The sequence below is a fragment of the Xenopus laevis genome, chromosome 4S, assembly GCF_017654675.1.
Source record: "Xenopus laevis strain J_2021 chromosome 4S, Xenopus_laevis_v10.1, whole genome shotgun sequence".
NCBI lineage: Eukaryota > Metazoa > Chordata > Amphibia > Anura > Pipidae > Xenopus > Xenopus laevis.
Genome location: NC_054378.1, coordinates 62,094,941 through 62,113,812, shown reverse-complemented (window position 1 = coordinate 62,113,812; position 18,872 = coordinate 62,094,941). Strand labels below are relative to the sequence as shown.

General features: G+C 36.8%; 1 protein-coding gene across 2 annotated transcripts in view; it reads right to left on the bottom strand.

Moving 5' to 3' along the window:
- erich3.S (glutamate rich 3 S homeolog) overlaps positions 1-18,872 on the bottom strand; it is a 53,761-nt gene that overhangs the window by 12,170 nt on the left and 22,719 nt on the right. The window contains exons 6-13 of one of the 2 annotated variants that reach the window (XM_041561328.1): positions 15,159-15,314; positions 10,829-11,041; positions 10,184-10,364; positions 9,523-9,709; positions 8,012-8,343; positions 6,556-6,792; positions 5,573-5,680; positions 3,515-3,997 (exon numbers count right to left, since the gene is read on the bottom strand). In XM_041561328.1, coding sequence (XP_041417262.1) covers positions 3,515-3,997; positions 5,573-5,680; positions 6,556-6,792; positions 8,012-8,343; positions 9,523-9,709; positions 10,184-10,364; positions 10,829-11,041; positions 15,159-15,314 — 1,897 coding nt within the window. The remainder of the gene's footprint in view (positions 1-3,514; positions 3,998-5,572; positions 5,681-6,555; positions 6,793-8,011; positions 8,344-9,522; positions 9,710-10,183; positions 10,365-10,828; positions 11,042-15,158; positions 15,315-18,872) is intronic. The other variant, XM_041561329.1, reaches the window with a different exon arrangement.

The following is an 18,872-nucleotide window of genomic DNA, read 5'->3' as shown; positions in this document are numbered from 1 at the left end:
AGTAGAAGTAAAAGGGAGATAAGTGTCAGATAAGATGGAAAGATGATCAGTTAAATTGTTGGTATGTTCAGTCTGAGATGGCTTTTTAAATCATCCAAGATGATACACCTAGAAGGCAGTTACAGATCTAAAAGGCACAATTATGAATGCAATCACAAGTTTGATGCACTAAAATAGATGTGTCATTACTAGAGTATCTGGATCAATGACTTATGCAGCTCCAATGATGATGGAATTCTGGGTGGAAAATGTTGCACTGTGTGAAAAGAACATGACAATATGCGCTGAATTTGTAAATGAGCTAGTGGACCAAGTACAGGATGTTCCTATTAAAGTTGATCTAAACAAATAAGAATGAATGTAAAATACTTCCAAGTAATCTTCCAAATAATTTACAAAAATCTTCATTTTTAATAGTGTCTTAGATACTAGCCATTTAAGACTGCTACTTCCATGATTTCGGCTCAATTGTTCTTTTTAAAAGTCAGTACTTAGATGGGGACACAGACACTCTAACTTTGAAAAGTAACTGGTGAGTCAAAAGCCTCATAGTAAGTCTAACAATGCTAAGGGTACCATTAGGGGCAGACTTATTAAAGGTCGGAATGGAAAAATGAATTTTGCTAGCTGAAACCTGCCAGTTTATACCAATGAGTACATCAACATTTAACTCTTTCCTTGATTATACATCAGCTTATATGTGGTGTTGTCTAAAAAGAAACAAATGAAGTATATTAGGGACCTATGGGAATGTATTTTCATAACAGGAAAAAAGCTTTTGGAGAACTATTGGGCTTTAAGTATACAGTGAGTTAGATAGATTTAATTTAATAATAGTTACTGGCTCATTGTAAGAGTGCTACCATTCATTCCAGCTTCCTGATCCCATTTCTCCATCTCAGAGAATGCTTCCTTAAACTCTGCTGCCTTTTTGCAAGCCATAACATTTTCCTTGTTCTTGGTGCCTTTCTCTACTTTGTTAGGACTTTCCTTCTGTCTCTAACTTACCTTTACTATCCATTATCCTTGTTTTGTCTTGGTGAGCAGTAAGACTAATTCCATGCAGCACTTTGTAAAGTTGTATCATGTGAGGTTCTGTTTTATATGTGACAATCATTTAAACGAACAGTTCTTACTATTAAGACATGCATGAATGATTCATGGCCACAATCACCTTTGTTTCCACTCACTCACCTCCCTGCCCTGTACCAAATTCTATATTTGACTTTTTCTTATTATCCAAATTTGTCATAGTTTTCCACAGTCTCATTAGTTTTAGTTTTTGAACTATCCCCCTTTTCTGGCCACTATATATCTCTGCTACTCATTTACTCCTATTATGATTCAGGTCCTGCAGGAAGGAGCATAAAAGAAGGATTGTAGGCTGTGGATTTGCTCTTTGCAATGAGCAGGGGCAACTCCTTCACTGCATCTTGTGCCAGTGCCTAGCTTGCATGTTTGAATATCTGAATGACTAGGGGCCATCCAGGGAGATGTCCACATGCCACTGCAAGCCCACCCATGTTGCTGATATGGGTGGTCTTGTGCCCACACAAGGCACACACTGTTTCTTCCACATTAGTTAATGAGATTTAGGGGTATATTTATCAAAGAATGAAGTTAATAGTGAAGTTCCGCCACTAGAGTGAAATCTGCCACTTTCCATTCATTTCTATGGGATTTTTAAAGGCGTATTTATCAAAGGGTGAACTTTCACTTTCACCCATTGATAAATATGCCTTTCAAAATCCCATAGAAAAGAATTGTGAGCTGCGGAATTTCACTCTAGTGGCGGAACTTCACTCTTTGATAAATTTACCCCATAGTGTGTTAATAGACTCTTCAGCGCAGTGCTAAATGAAACACAGTGGTATAGCAGAAAGTACACAAGCAATAGAAAAGCTGGTAATGGGAGGATAATTATAGCGGTGCATAAGGAAAGTGAATGAATGGAACAGCCAAAAGAACTGGAATGAGATATAAGTTTGGAGAAATTAATTAAAATGCTTAAGAAATGTTTTCCTTCATGCATACAAAAGAGAGGGGACTGATCAATGCAGATTCCCTGGTCCCCTGTTAAGTATATATGCAAGTGCATATATTTTCTACAAACAGGGGGACTGACAATTTTATAACCATAACATTCAACTATGACCCATTTCTGAAAATATATGCACTTGCATAGATACTTAATTACCAGTGAAACAGTCTAGTGAAACAGTGCCTTCATTAATCCCCTCTCTTTTGTATGCATATTGCTAATTTGGAAAGATCAGTTGTTCTTCCATTTACTTTTATACACACTTAGCCCTGGTGTACTCCCACAACCCTCCTTTTTGTGTAGGTTTTACTTCACCCAGTAATTTTGGATAATGCTTTACCACATTTAGAATTTTCTGAAAAGTGCTACATGCAAAACATATACAGGTTGCTATGAACAATCTGAATTGCTACAGGGTCTATTACACCTACAGTCCTGGTGCAGTTTTAAACCACTTTTATTTTCACAGTACTATGTGACTGTACAGTGTGGTACTGCAGTGCACTGTACTGCATTCCTCCTTTAACATCATGTTCATGTTCCAGTGGCAAAAGTTAGCATTTGCACTGGATTTTGAATGTCAAAGTTTCAAAAGAATGAATTAAATAGTATGTTCAGGCCTTCATTAGCACTATCACAGTTACAATTACATTTAATTGTATCCCTTTAATATTGAGTCATTAAGGTGCACTATACAAAAAGTGAGGGATCAGAACACCACAATTTATTGTCTGTGTAAATATGCAAATATGCATATGAGCGGCTGCCATGTTGTCTAGGATATGGCATTCTTTCTAGACCTCTCTAATCAAGTAGCATCATGAGTACAGCAGATGTTGTTCTTGATAATTTTGGCATCTGGCAAAACAAGTGGATACATATAAGTAAGTGCGGATAAAGAGAATATGATAAGAAAGTGTTGGATCACAAAACTGAATTCAGTAACATTTTCTTTATGTTTACTTTCACATTGTGTTCTTTTAGTTAATTTTCTCTTATTTTATAGTCAAGCACCTCTAGTTCTGTACATTACACTGTATATTATGCTGGCAATAGAAGTGCCATACTATCTATTAGTTGCTACCCTCCCCCATTTTACTTTGTTTTGCAGGCATACATTTCCTGATCAGCACTTACTGTATATTTATCTATTCAGAAAATACATGCAATGAGAATAATACAATATACTGAGTGGTTTCAGCATTTCATGTTTCTTGCAAATTAAACAGAAAAGGCAGACACTTAAGTTGTATTTGGCATCATTATCCAGTTTCAGGTACTGACATCTAAATTGCCAGAAAACAATGACAGTTCATTTTAAGTGGTAAAAAAAAAAAAAAACTCAATATTGTCCATGCAAGATACACAAATAGCATTCAGCATGCTTTTTACAATGCACATTTATTCAAAAAGGGAGGGGGCACACAGCAAGTTCATGCGCTGAAGATGGTTCTTCTTAACGTCTATACTCACCACCTTCCTCTTCATTCTCAGAATGTTTATTATCATGAATTAAATGATCTTGGGATTTACTAGCACTCTCATCCATGTGCACTGTGGCTTCATACTCAGCCTCTTGCTCACAAACATTTTTTGAAGGACTCACACAGTGTTCATTGTCACCTTCAGCAGAATGTGACTGTGGTTCCTCCATAACATCTTCAGATAAAGTGATTTCTTCCTTTGTGCAGGTTTCTGTCTCTTCAGTTTCACCTGTCTCTTCTAATTTAGGGTCTTCATTTGCTGGTTCTTCTGAATGGGTTTCATCCTCCAGATGTGTCACTGAATCTTGGATATTTTCTGAACTCTCTAGTGTTGGTTTATTATCTTTCTCTGGATGTTCTGAGCTAGATGTCTTAGCTTCTTCTTCATTATCTTCATCGCTTGACCTGTCTTCACTGGAGCTGGTAGATATTGTACTGCGAGAAGAAACAGATCCTGTGCTGTGTTTCCTCTCTAAAAATAGGAGAAAATAATGACATTGCACCATAAGTACATCACAAAGGTTCCTGCAATTAGCAAATAAGATAAAGCACATAAGGTAAAAGAAAGTATTTTGCCCTGTGACACAAATGTGTTTCTGGTACTGGAAGATCTCAGTTCAACCAATATCAACTCTGCAAAAATCGTACCCTAAAGTTGTTTTGAAATGTATGAAATAGAGCAGCAGACCTTATTATTACCTAGGTTTCCAGATGCAAACTTTATTCAGGAACTAATAAACGTACATTATGCCAGCTGATGAAAATCATGGAAATACCACCTTGTTGCCAGAAAGATTAAAGTTAATATTTTGGCAGTGTTTCCCTTTACTGTAGCCTGTCTTGACCCTAAACAAGAGAACATGACCTTTATATCATATTGAAAATATATATAGGGGTAGCATGACACGGTGCATTCTTCATGTTGTTGCATGAATCAACCTGTACCTAATTTATAACTAAAGGGCACAAAGGGAGTCCCCTGTGGTATACAGTCAAGTTCCATTGAAAAATGTAACGCTAAAACCAAGTCAGCAACTTGCTGAATAGAATTAATAAGGTAAGTTATCTAAAGAGTCACATAGTGTAGGATACAGTATGGTTAATCTTACAAAAATATTCTGTGCGAACAGAATATTCTCTCTACTTATTTATATCTAAAAATGTAGATGGCAGCTGCAATGTTACTTTAATCTGTTGTGGCATTCTGCATTGGATCCAAGATCAAAATAAACCGTATTGTGGTACTCACGAGCATCTAAGTATTTAGGCGTTTCCAGCTCACAAGTATTAAGGCATGTAAAGATACAGAAAAATTATCTCTCTGAGCAGACAATAAGCCTTGCAATTAACTGTATAAATGTATAAATACAGATTTCCATTTTAATAAAGGCTAACATTTTTATTTATAGACTGCCAAGTCTGCTTTTGTTTTCTATTGTTTAAAAAAAAAATCAGTCATATTTCAACTAAACGGATTGTCAGTTGAGCTATTACATACTAGGATATAGTAACCACTGTATATGCAGTAGGGTGGGGGGGATCAATGACCTGCTCACTCTGGGAGATGCTCTGATAACATCTTGTGAAGGAAGCAGAAGAGTGTTTTCATTGCGCTGCTGCACGAAAGCACACTTGACCTTTGGAAAATACTATACTGCTTTACTTGCAAAACAACCTGAAGGAGAAGCTTGTATTTTCAGTACAAGCAATGTGTGAGCATGCAGATGTCAGTGTATCTGAGCATGTGTTAATGTGAGGCTGGGAATACTGAGAAGGAAGGCTATGTCAGTATTACACTATGGTATAATTTGTCATACGCTTATTTCAATCATGATTAAGCAATCACTTAACTGAGTAATTAAAACTGCACTTTAAATCACGCAGAACTGTTGATTGCAGAGCATGCAGATGCAGCAAGCTTGGAATTTCAATTAAAACAAAAATGCATTGATTGACCATATTAAGGAAAGAATGCAACTCTTGCTAGCACAATCACAGGACAAAGCTTTTGCAGCATTATTGGGGTTGCCACTTTTTTTCCTCAAACCTGTTTTCTTTTTCTGAATGTTCTGCTGATGAGTTCTATGTTGTCTATAAAATAACTGGATTTTCCTTGCAGCAATGTTCATTTCCTTGTCAGTTATGCTATGTTTTCCTATTCAATATGGAAAATACAAAATCAAAGCAACATTACTAAGTTCAAAGGAAAGAGAACTTATGTGAAAAAAGTAATAAAAGTAAACTGTTCATGGCCCTGGAACTTTATCATTTTATGTGTCAGTTCTGAGCTTATGTGAATTTAAATGAATAGGAAAAAGCCATGCATAATACAGGCTGTGTGTCATTTTATTTCTGTACTGAAAATGCTCTTTGAATAAATGTTGACATTACTGAGCAATTTGAAAGAGCTTGCGACTATTTCTAGGCTGGTGATCTACAACAAGTTGCCTGCTATCCACAGAGACATGCTAGCAGACAAGGTGAGCCAGACTTTACTCTGTAAACACATAAACTGATAATGCTTGTATTCCTAGGCATATTTATGAAAAAACACACACAGGTAGAACTTGTTTACTAACATGGTTTAAATGCCCATAACTTTTTACTTACTGCTCGGTGCAGATTCAGTGATCGCAGTTCACGGCACATGCGCAGTTGTCGCAAACCAGGCTCCAACTGCGCGTGCACAACTTCGCCGGTCTCAGTCTCAGATTAATGGGGAGACCCAGAAGATGGCTGCCGTGGACTGCGATCCCTGAATCTGCACCAAGGGGTAAGTAAAAAGTTTGGGGCATTTCCCCGGGGAGCTGGGGGGCAGCTAGGATGGGGGGAGGAGTGTCTACGTAGGGTAGGGTTTTTTTTAGTTAAGGGTTGAATTTTCCTTTAAGAGTGACCAACAGATTTCTCCAATGACATAAACTTTTTTCTTTTTTAAGAAGAATTGGAGAAAGCTATACTACAGGTTATATAAATATAGGTATCCTGCATACATTCTTGTACAGAGACATTTAAATACTAATACTGACTAACCTTGTTTATCCTCCTCATATTCACTGTCAGTATGCCCATCTCTTTTATCTTTCTCACTGTCTGAAGTCTCCGTTGCCTCCTTTGATGGCTTGTTACTTTCCCCTTCATGGTCTAAATCATCTTTTTCATCATCTGAGGGTGACTTTGACTTTCCATTCACTTGATCATCAACCTGTCCTTCTTCATTAGTTTTCTCATCTGGCTTCTCTTCTTCCACTTCAAAATCCTCATCGTACTCTAGGAAAAAACAAAGCTGCACAATTATGTATTTCCTATCACCTTAAAATCATATCAGTATAGATGACCAAATCGCATTTGACAAGTAAATATGTAAAGCTGCAATTAGAAATAGTTTATTATATTCTAATTTGCAGTTTTTAAATATGCTAATATCATTTTAGTTATAATTGAATTTTAACTTGTAGATTTTGCATGATAACATATTTAAAGATGTGCTATTATTGACTGTACAATTTTGTTGTGCTAAAGGGAGTTAAATGTTTCCTGCATATGATTTTACAAAATATAAGAGAGTAGAGCCTTGATTTATCTTTTTAATTTCAGAAATCTTCTAAATGTATGCTTATATGCTTAAAGAAAAACTATACCCCCTGGTAGGTCTCTTTAAATATTTATCCCAAAAAACAGCTCGTATGTAAAACTCTGCTTCATGTAAATAAACCCTTTTCATAATCATATACTTTTTTAGAAGTATGTGCCATTAGGTATTATTTAATAGAAAATAGAAAAAATATAGGCCACTCCCTGGGATCATAGGAGCACACAAACCAACCAAACATGTTAAGTCACATGAGCCAATTAACAGACAAAGTTCTGTTTTTTGCTTCCACACTTCTTCCTGTTACAGTTAGAGTTGTAGTATTTCTGGTCAGGTTATCTCTGATGCAGCACAGAGACTATCACAATTTACTTAAATATATACACTGTATACCAGTTTAGTAATATTCTTAATTTGATATAAACTGTTGCTTAAGTATTCATTTTGAGGGTATAGTTTTCCTTTAAGATGTATAAAATGGGACTGGCATGCTTCAACAAATGATATTTAAATATTGCTGTGTATTGCTTAGTGCACTTACACTAAAGTTCAGGTTTCCATTAATAATGCTGGGCATTATACAGTAACGTAACTAGCAGCCTCCGGGCCCGGGTACAGGATGTGTACCTGGACCCTCCCCCACCCACCCCTCTAGATGCACTAGAAGCGCAGTTTCCTTAGCATCACGCTGGTTTCCTTGCCATCGTGCTGCGGTGCGATCGCCGGCAGGCCCCCTGGGGGGAGCGAGCTCCCCCAGTAGTTACGCCACTGGCATGATAACTCATTTTGTTATGCTTTATAGTAATTATATTATTTTCATTATATTACTTTGATTTCATTATATTACATCAGTAGTTTCATTATGTGTCTCAGTATCTACTGTAGGTCTGAATTTACCATCTTTAGCTTCATCATCAGCTTCGTACTCTTCACTCTTATCCTCCCTTTTTCCACCCTCATATTCTTCCTCTTGTTCTTCTTCATCCTCTTCATATTCCATGTCTGTTTTATCATAAGCAGAGGATGTTTCTTCTATCTCTTTTTTTCTCATATCATCTCCTTCATCATATTCCTCATCTCTTTCTGTATCATTGATGGCTTCTTTATCCATAATACTCTCACATTTAAAATCGTCATTATCTTTTTCTTCATTGCTATCATACTCCTCATCCTTTGCCTTCTTTGGTGGTGGTGAAGGCTTCTTATCAAGACCCATTGAAATAATACACCTAACGTAATAAATTGTTAAATGTTAGATACATTAAACCTATTTTTAAACTGTGTGCCACAAAACATGGTTACACTTGTAACCAATAGAATTTAAATGATACTTGAAGAAACAGATTAGGGTGATTTTCGATGATGAAAATCAAAAAAGTGTTAAAAGGAAAGTTGATAAATGATCATGAGCATAAAAAAATAAATACAGGTATGAGACCAGTTATTCAGAATGCTCAAGACCAAGAGCTTTCCGAATAACGGGTCTTTCCGTGATTTGGATATTTAAGTCTACTAGAAAATCATGCAAACATTAAAGAAACCCAATAGGCTGGTTTTGGTTCCAATAAGGATTGGAGATTATGGGAGACGGCTTCTCTGTGATTTGGATCTTTCTGGATAATGAGTTTCCAGATAACAGATTCCATACCTGTACTGTCCATTATTCTCTCAGCTTTAAATATGCTACAGCTCTCACTATCTCTATCCAGCCATTTCAGGTGATCCAACCTGGCTGCAAAAAAAAAGACTCTGCAATGTTGAAAAAGTGATTTTGGTAAATTCATGGGCCTCAGGCTATTCGCGGCCCCATTATAGTGAAAAGGAAGCAAGTTATAGCCACTGCCTTTAATCCCAAAATCTGAAATTAGCCAATTATTGATAGCAGCAAGTGGTGTCAAGTTTCCCCAGTAAAGGAAACCTTCACATGATCGCTCTCTTTGGACCCCACTTGCTGAAGGGGGGGTTAGTGCTGGCAAGCCTGAGGTGCATGTAGGCCTCAGTAGATGAAGTCAGTGGAGTTAATTTACCAACTATCGGCAAATTTAAGCCTGGGCAGTAGACCAAGCCAAGTTGGGTAAGAACAAGCACTATCACAGGGCCCATCTTTATTGTGACACCAGTATTGCTAGAGTTGATATAAATAATGATCTACTGTAAATAGAAGAGGTGCGCTTATGTATCTCTAGAGATGTGGTTCCCAAATTGTAGGGCTGGAGTCTCCAATGACTTTGGGAACACATCCTGAATGCCAGTTAGGATGAGATTTGAAAAGCATGCTCGTCTACACCATCCTTGAAGCCAAGCTTGTAGCTTAATTTGGATGAAATGTGGGGTTAAAATCAATATCTGTCCTGTATATTTTGAGTGTATAGTGTTTATAGAGTTTAAATTTCCTGTTGTTGAAATACCTGTAGCAGGGTGAAGCGCCTTCAATATTAACAATGCCAAAATAGCCATTTTTTCCTCCCAGTCTTGCACCTTTGCGATGTTTATATTCACAGCAAGAGCTCAATCTATCTACCTGCATACCATTAATATAAAAGGTGAGGCTGAATGGGAAGCCACGATGCCGTCGGGATATTAAGTTAAACGTTTCTGGAATAAAGAAGATTAGAGAAAAGAACATTAACATATAATTAAGTAAGTGTTTTAACAATGAATAGGAAACTCTCAGGGCAAAGCTAACCATCTGCATTTTCCATGAACACATATAAACAGGAACTGGCATACTGCTGATATTGGCCAATACATTGCAAATTAACTGTAATAGCAATCTTGCATTTAAACAGTACTTTATAGTATAGTACTTTATTTGGGAGTAGTGACAAACATATGCAGTAAGGGATCAGTCACAGACTCTTCATCAATCAAGCAATCATTTTAGGAAAAAATAATTTTCCCTTGGTTTTGTTACATAGATTTGCTTCATCCCCATGCTGGTCACACTTGCGACTAGATATAAAAGCTTGATTCTGCTTGTATGCTAATAATTTGTCAACCGATATCCAGGTTTAGATGAACCCTGCGACAGATTTCACAATAAAATACAGCTGGTAATAATCTCAGTACCTCCTTCTTGAAGTCTGCCTTTGAAAACACATAGATTTTCGCCTCCACAGTGTTGCTGAAATACTTTTATTTCATCTCTGAAGTCATTATCATCAAGTGACAAGTGTACATTTTTTCTGAGGTAAACCATGGTGACTGCTACGTTGCTGTGCAAGATTGTTTTATGGAACTTCCCAGAATCCTAGGAGAAAACACATACACCAAACTACCAGTCAATTTCCTTGGTAGTAAATAATCCCAAAAATATATTCATACAAAATTACTTGAAGCCATTTTATGAGCTACAGTGTTAAAAGCATCTTATGTGGAACTGTAGGTTGTAGATACAAAGGAAGACCCTTCCACTTGAATGAAACACTCTCAAGCAGTGACATCCTGATCAATTCAGTGACGCTGAAGGAACATGCATCCATTAGACACCTATATATCTAAATGGAAAAATTACCAGGAATATCATGCTTTACAGTATATTTGGACATGCATGCCCAGTGAGTTCCTTGGTATGCAGGGCAAAGTAGTTTCAGTCACATACATAACTGGTGCCTTATGGTGCTATTAGAAGAACATACTTGCCCTCATCCAATTTAATATCTACCACTATTTGTATACACTATAAATTTAAGCCAATAAAATAAAGTCTGATACCTTAGAGGTCAGTTCAAGCTCATTGGGTGCAGTGGTTGGGCGAAAGCGCCTTCCTCTGGATGATGTACTCATAGTCTGTTTGAGCTGTTTGGGATATTTTCTTTGAGGAGGGGGAGCAGGTATCATAAAGTTGTTAATTATGGGAAGTCGATAGGGTGATACTCCTACAGAATGGTCCATTGTGTTCATTAGTTTCATTAGATCTCTGTCAACCTGAAATAAAACAGTTCATTACACATGGCACGTTTATACAATATAGCCTCTTCTATGTATCCTACAGCATTTGAGATTAATGATGGACTTCAGTCATCCTTGACATAAGCTAAGTCACAACCAGTTAAAAGACTGCCTACATAGCAACTGCTTTGCCAAAGTGATGCATCTTTAGAAACTGGCAGGTGCAGACAACTGCCAATATGCACAAAGCAGTGAAAATTCAGTATTTTGAACTAGTAATATTGCAGCCAAAATGTAAAGGCAAGGACTAAAGTCACTTGAAGTCTTTATATTGATGCTTAGAAGCAGGCTGCGAAGGAATAAAGGTTTTAGCACTGATGCCATGGTTGATAATAAGTCACCTTGAAATAAAGGCCTCTCTGTAAATGAAGAAGCTTACAGAATCTTACTTACAGTTTGTATAAACGGTCAGCTTGTATCAGTACACAACCATTTCTATTAGGAATAATTCATTACAATAATTAAAATATACAGGTACAGCACATAAGAAATGATACTACTGTACTACTATACTTTATATCTACTGCACTAGTACCCCATGTCATTCATGGCCATTGCATTCCTGCAGATCTTTATTTAAGTGCTAATTGCTAACAATATATACAATTGTGGCCACAAATATTGGCACTTTTGTACTTTACAGAAAGAAGTATAGATTTACTACAAGATATTACGGTACAACTTTATCTATATGCCGCATTTATCACTACAGAGATAGAATGGAAGGTTATATCAAATGTTGACTTGGTATTTAAGCTGTGCTGTACAGGACATACAAGTTTTTTTTATTTATCAGGAGTTACCCAGTTTTGGGCTCCTCCCACAGGCCTTCTATCAATAAAAGCCACACACGCACCATCAAGCTTCCTCGTATTAAGTAGATGTGTGCATGCAAAGTGAGTATTCAGTGCTGTGAATGAGCCAATGCTGTCACTAAAACATGCACACATTTCTTTCAGTGATCAGCAAGCGCCAGTTGATGCCGATAGGGGATAAAATTGACCTTAAAGGAAAACTATACCCCCAAAATGAACACTTAAGCAACAGATAGTTCATATCATATTAAGTGGCATATTAAAGAATCTTACCAAACTGGAATATATATTTAAGTAAATATTGCCCTTTTACATCTCTTGCCTTGCGCCACCATTTAGTGATGGTCTCTGTACTGTCTCAGAGATCACCTGACCAGAAATACTACAACTCTATCTGTAACAGGAAGAAGTGTGGAAGCAAAAGACACAACTCTTTCTGTTAATTGGCTCATGTGACCTAACATGTATGGTTTGTTGGTATGTTTGTGAGTACAGTGAATCCTACGATCCCAGGGGGCGGCCCTTATTTTTTTAAATGGCAATTTTCTATTTATGATTACCCAATGGCACACACTACTAGAAAAGTATACTATTATGAAAATGGTTTATTTACATGAAGCAGAATTTTACATATGAGCTGTTTTATGCAATATCTTTTTATAGAGACCTACATTGTTTGGGGGGTATAGTTTTCCTTTAATATAGGGCAGATAAACATAACTGTTGTTCAAAATGTGCCATTCATGAAATACATTGCAATTCCAACTTGGTGGGATGGGGGGAAGTCATAATGCACAAACATCCGACAAGCTTTAGTGGCTAGCTTTAGGGAGGGAGATACATTCTGGACCTATTTAAAACTGCCCTTTAAGATGTACAGATCAGCTACAGGAATGCTGTATGATATTTTTAGTTGAAAATGTCTGTATTATTCTGGCAGGCTTTTGGCAACGGTTCATGAATGTGCATTATCTAAAGTTCTACTGTTGAGTAGAAATGTTGTACATTATGTTTTGTGCAACCACAGGGAAGTTCTGTGCCACCAAAGATGCCCTAGTAGCTCTTAGGGACCAATGATAATGACAAAGATACTGAATAAATAATATAAAAGGCATAATTTAAGGCTTAGACTGATAAATAAACAATTCTTGGTATAAGATAACTCAGAAACCAGCACAATTAGCATCAGAATTTAATAATCAGCCCTGTAGCATCAGCTTATATGACAGACAATCCTCATTTTCTGCTTGATGATTTGCAACAACCCCTAAATTTAGCTTCTCAACAGGTGCTCAAAGCCTACTGAGCATGTGCATGTGGCAGACACTACTAACAAAATCCAAGATGGGAAACGCATGTGTGGTCTGGAGACCTGGATCATTACTACTTTAGCAATGCTGAACCTTTAGGCTGGTTCAAGAAGTTCAATATATAAAATATGGAATTTCTAGCCATATTCTTTTTTAGAGTTCAGTTCTCCTTTTAGAATAGATTTGTAGTGGTTAGAAATAAATGAATTATTTTCATGTATGGTGTTATGGTTTGGCGAGGAGTAGGGGCATCATTTAACATGTGGAATACAGAAAATAATATGGGGAAATCTAGTATGTAGATCTGTAAATATTATAAAGGATTTCAAGATAGAGTAACACTAAATTAAACAGAATAGCCTTTGATCCGTGCAAACGTTAACACATACTGCACTATAGAGAGGGATGCATTCATTCATTTTTAATTCGTTTGTTATTTGCCTAGTGATCAAGGAAACGAAATGTACTCAAAACATTTTTACATACATGTAGTTAGATTGGGTTGAAAAAAAGTCCATCAAGTTCAACCCCTCCAAATGAAACCCAGCATCCATACATACTGACCCCTCCATACACTCACACAAACTATATATACCCATACACTAACTATAGATTTTAGTATCACAATAGCCTTGGATATTATGCTTGTCCAAGAAATCATCCAAGCCACTCTTAAAGGCATTAACAGAAATGGCCATCACAACCTCCCAGCCCTCACTGTGAAGAACCACCTACACTGCTTTAAATTAAAGTGATTTTCTTCTAGTCTAAAGGGGTGGCCTCTGGTACGGTGATCCTCTTTATGGGTAAAAAGGACCCCTGCTATTTGTCTATAATGTCCTCTAATGTACTTGTAAAGTGTAATCATGTCCCCTCTGAAGCATCTTTTTTCCAGAGAAAACAACCCCAACCTTGACTACCCTCATGATTGAAGTCTTCCATCCCTCTAATCAGTTTAGTTTCACGTCTCTATACTCTCTCTATCTCATTTATATCCCTCTTAAGGACTGGGGCCCAAAGGTGCACTGCATACTCCATGTGAGGCCTTACCAGGGCCTTGAAAATTATGTTTTCATCCTTTGAGTTCATGCCATTTTAGTGGTCACAGAATGACACTGCCCAGAATTAGACAATTTGTAATCCACAAAAATCCCTAGATCCTTCTCAGTTAAGGAAACTCCCAACACACTTAGTGCATAACTTTCATTTATACTATATTTGCCAAAGTGCATAACCTTATACTTTTATAAGAGTTCATTTAATAAATGACAATAATGTAACTATAGGGGAAGCAGACCCCAAGGTCAAAAGGGAGTCTGCTTCTTCAATAATGAAGTGTAGCAGTGCCCCAGATGTTCTCCTACCTAAAAGCAAGCTGGTGGCAGGAGCGGGGGAAGGGTTGGACTGGAGCATTGGGGGCCCACCAGGGCTGTAAAACAAAGAGCCATCCTGGCGGTCCCCTGCTGACCTCTACACTCACTGCGCACACATGCGGTGAAAGACGCGGCACAACAACTGATAAGCCACTCGGGGGAGCAGGTCTGGACTGGCGGGGGCCTATCGGGTTTTTCCCCTGTGTCCCGCCGGCCCAGTTTAACCCTGAGTGGGGGACATGAGCAGGAAACTCAAATCTGTGTATTTAATCGTAAAATATATTTACAACTAAATGTGCAATCATTCACAATGTAAACTGTCTGATAATGGCTAAAATCTTTCCTATATCTTGCTGCCTGCACGTTGCTTTACTTGTATGCTGTGCCAGGCCTAGAGTCACAGATGGTGCTGGCCTCACAATCTTTCCATAGCAGATTCCTGACAAGCAGGTTATTAATACACAAAAATCTAGTATTCAATGGAATGGTATTTCTCCAACCAGGGCAGAGCAGTGAATAGAAATGTTTGCCAATGTGCTATAAATAAGTTACTACACAATTTCCAAAACTGTTTATGTTAAATAAAGAATCTGACCCCTCTAGGAAACTGTTGTTCTTGCTCATCAGCTGACTCTTTTTGTTTTGATCCGGATGATGTCTTTGGTGCATTCCTTGAATATCCCTGAAGAGGTTGTAGTCGAACTGGACGTTGCATATTTCCTGGTGCGGTGTTTGGTCTGGGAGAGGAAACCTTGGGATTTAGAAACAAATTATTATTTAGATTATTAATTTATATTATATTATCTAATCCGATCTACTGCATTCATTACAGAAGTTTTTAAACACATTGGCATTACATTTTGCCAAATGAAAGTATTCAGTTTATTCATTTTGTCCAGGTTATAAATGTATTAAAATCTCACAGTCTTTAATGAAAAATACAAATTTCTAATTAGTTAAAATTTGAAAATAACATCCCCAAGTTACTTAACCTATTTAATCATATAAATATAAATTGACTTACAGCTAACGCTAGAGGTGATGGACAAAGCCTTTTAAGTGTTTCTGCTACATTACCTGCTTTTCTGTTAGCCTATGCTGACTCCTAGTGGTACACAGAAATACCACACTATGGGATATTCCTGATATTATACTCAAAACCGTGCACATATAAACAAGCAAAAAATGCAAAGGTGAAAGGCAAAAATAAAAGTGAAAAACAGGGGAATGTAATAAGGAACAAAGTTTTAATAGTCACAAATGAGTTCATTGCTTTCAAGTGCAACCTGAAAATGCTACCTACTGGATGCTATAAGTGACCAGAACTAGATTAAACATTGTTTTGTTTAATAACCAATAGGAATAATAATATCTATGTCACACATAAAAATAGATCAAGTGTTAGCTTCTACTGTTTTATCCTAACCATTTCTGGGAAACGGCAAATAAAATATATAAATATATATATAAACCATTAAATACCTTATGCACTCACTGGGGTATTGCCCTGGTGCTAACAGAATATATAGATACAATCTGAAAAAAAGCAGTTGCACAAATCAGGGTCTTGCAAAAAAGTTATAACACTTTAACAAATCAACGTTGTTAAATAAAGTGTTATAATTTTTTTTGCAAGACACTGTTTTGTGCAACAGCTTTCTTTCACAATATATATATACAGGTATGGGATCCGTTATCCAGAAATCCGTTATCCAGAAAGTTCCGAATTATCTCCCTCCATTATAATCAAATAATCCAAATTTTAAAAAATGATTTCCTTTTTCTCTGTAATAATAAAACAGTACCTTGTACTTGATCCTAACTAAGATATAATCAATCGTAATTGCAAGCAAAACCAGCCTAATGGGTGTATTTAATGTTTACATGATTTTCTAGTAGACTTAAGGTGGAAAGATCGAAATTACAGAAGACCCGTACCTGTATATAGTGGTAATTTCAGACCTTTCTCAAGGACATTAACAAAAGCAGACATAAACAACCCCCCACCAAGCATTGGCTTCAAAAAGTCAGTGTTGGTTGCTATAGCTACCAGTGTAAACACCAGCCTAAGCTGTGTAACTGTGAAGTGACTCAGGCGCATATTTATTATGCTGTGTAAAAGCACACCACACATCGCAGGCTTTGCCGAAAGTAATGTAAAATACAAGTCTTTTTGGAAACATGGTAGCTAGTTCCTTGTAATCAGATATGGAGAAAGAACATAGTATCAGTGTGTATTAAAATATAGTGTCTAGAACAATGGGAAAAACAAGCCATAGGGATAAAGGGACTAATATGAATGTTACCACTAGTAGAGGAGAGAGTGGATCGGGCCAGTGATACAAATCAATACTTGGGCAGAAGCACATTGGTGACCAAGCACAGACACATTATTACTATTGGAACCCCTGATCAAGCACAGTGTATAGCAATGCCAAAGGGTATTGCAAGTAAAAGCATGCTTATTAAAGTCATTAATAGTGAAGCAGGGTCCCCACATCGGTATCTTATTCAGGGTTATGTCAGTGCCAACTGTCAGGAAGGATTAAACAGCAGAAACTGCCACCAATCACATTTATATCAACCAATTAGTATGTGATCTTAACATTAAAGGACCATTTGTTATGGTGGCAACGATAAAAGTCTAAGAGGCTAGAGGGGCTCAAGCAAGAGCAAGCATGCAAGCAAGCAAGCATGACTACTGGTACCACAAGGCCACAAATTTATTGTTATTGCTACTATTTTATTACTCATGTTTCTATTCAGGCCTTCTCCCATTCATATTCCAGTTTTTCATTCAAATTTATGCATGGTTGCTAGGGTAGTTTGGACCCTAGCAACCAGATTGCTGAAATTGCAACTGGAGAGCTGTTAAATAAATAAAAAAAAATTAAACTGTGCAAATTGTCTCAGAATATCACTATCTATTAAAAGGTAACTCAAAGGTCAACAACCTCTTTAAGACACTCATCCACCAACACAGGTAAAGCCTTAGTGCCCATTAAGGTTTCAGAACTATATTAGCAAAATAATTTTATCAGATATCAGAATATCGAAGTCGAAGTATTTTTCACTGAATCTGGCCATTGAACGATCGAAGTAAAATCATTCCATCAAACGATTAAATCGTTCGAATCAAACGTTTTGAACGATTTTAGCGTGCGATCGAACAATTTTACTTCCATGTGTAAAGACTTAGAAAATGGTTGTAGAAGGTCCCCATAGGCTAACATAGCACTTCGGCAGGTTTAATTTGGCGAAGTATTGAAGTCGAAGTTTTTTTAAAGAGACAGTACTTCGATTATCAAATGGTCAAATGTTCAAACTATTTTTTTACTTCGAAACAAATTCAAAGTAAATTCGAAGTCGTAGTATCCTATTGGATGGTCGAAATATCCAAGAAATGACTTCAAACTTCGAATTTTTTTGGCAGTGACTTTTACATTATTTATAGTCAAACGCTGTCAGTTGGCACAGCTAACAGGGCATGACTGTATACAGCAAATGGGCAGCCTAGAAAACTGTCAATACCCAATTATTATGATCCATTTATTTACTGTTTCAATGGGTTGCACATAATGTAATGAGCAATAAAAATAATTTATAACTAAGCAGTAAAATGCTTAAAAAGCTAGCGTTCTGTATTCAAGTGCAGCCTGGATCTAATGCTCTTGATGACATCTTAACAAAAGCCTGAACTAAAGAAGCATCCAGGTCTAACTCACCCTTTGACTTGATAGTATTGACTACCAGAGTTGTAATTGGCTCTTGTTACTGTGTAACATTATCTTTTATGTGCTTGGTACTAGAATGGTGCCTATTTACAAGGTGCTCCAAGCTACTCATATCTGTAAGAACTAAGAATCATGTAAATGTAAATTGTTCCCTAAAGTGCAAACAACAAGCGCATGCATGAAAAGTCATCAGCAGGGGGAAAGTCATTAATTTAATACCCCCTGAAGTATGATTTATTTCTGCCGCATACTCATCAACCAAATTACAGAATGTCCTTAGAATGTAAACTAGTTAATACGCTTGCATGCATTCCTTAAAAATTAAGATGCATAAATTGATTTAAACGTTAAAAGTAATAATCTCATTATAATACACAGAAGCCATGCTATGTATATTATATGTTATAAAGTATATAATACACAAAAGCCATGAATATCCTGTAAATTATATCCTTATAAACGGTGAGTTCTGATGTCATCAGTTATAAACGGTGAGTTCTGATGTCATTTCTGTCACATGACTCATTGAAATTTGTGTATTATAATTAATAAAGTACCCCCAGTTGCAAAATATG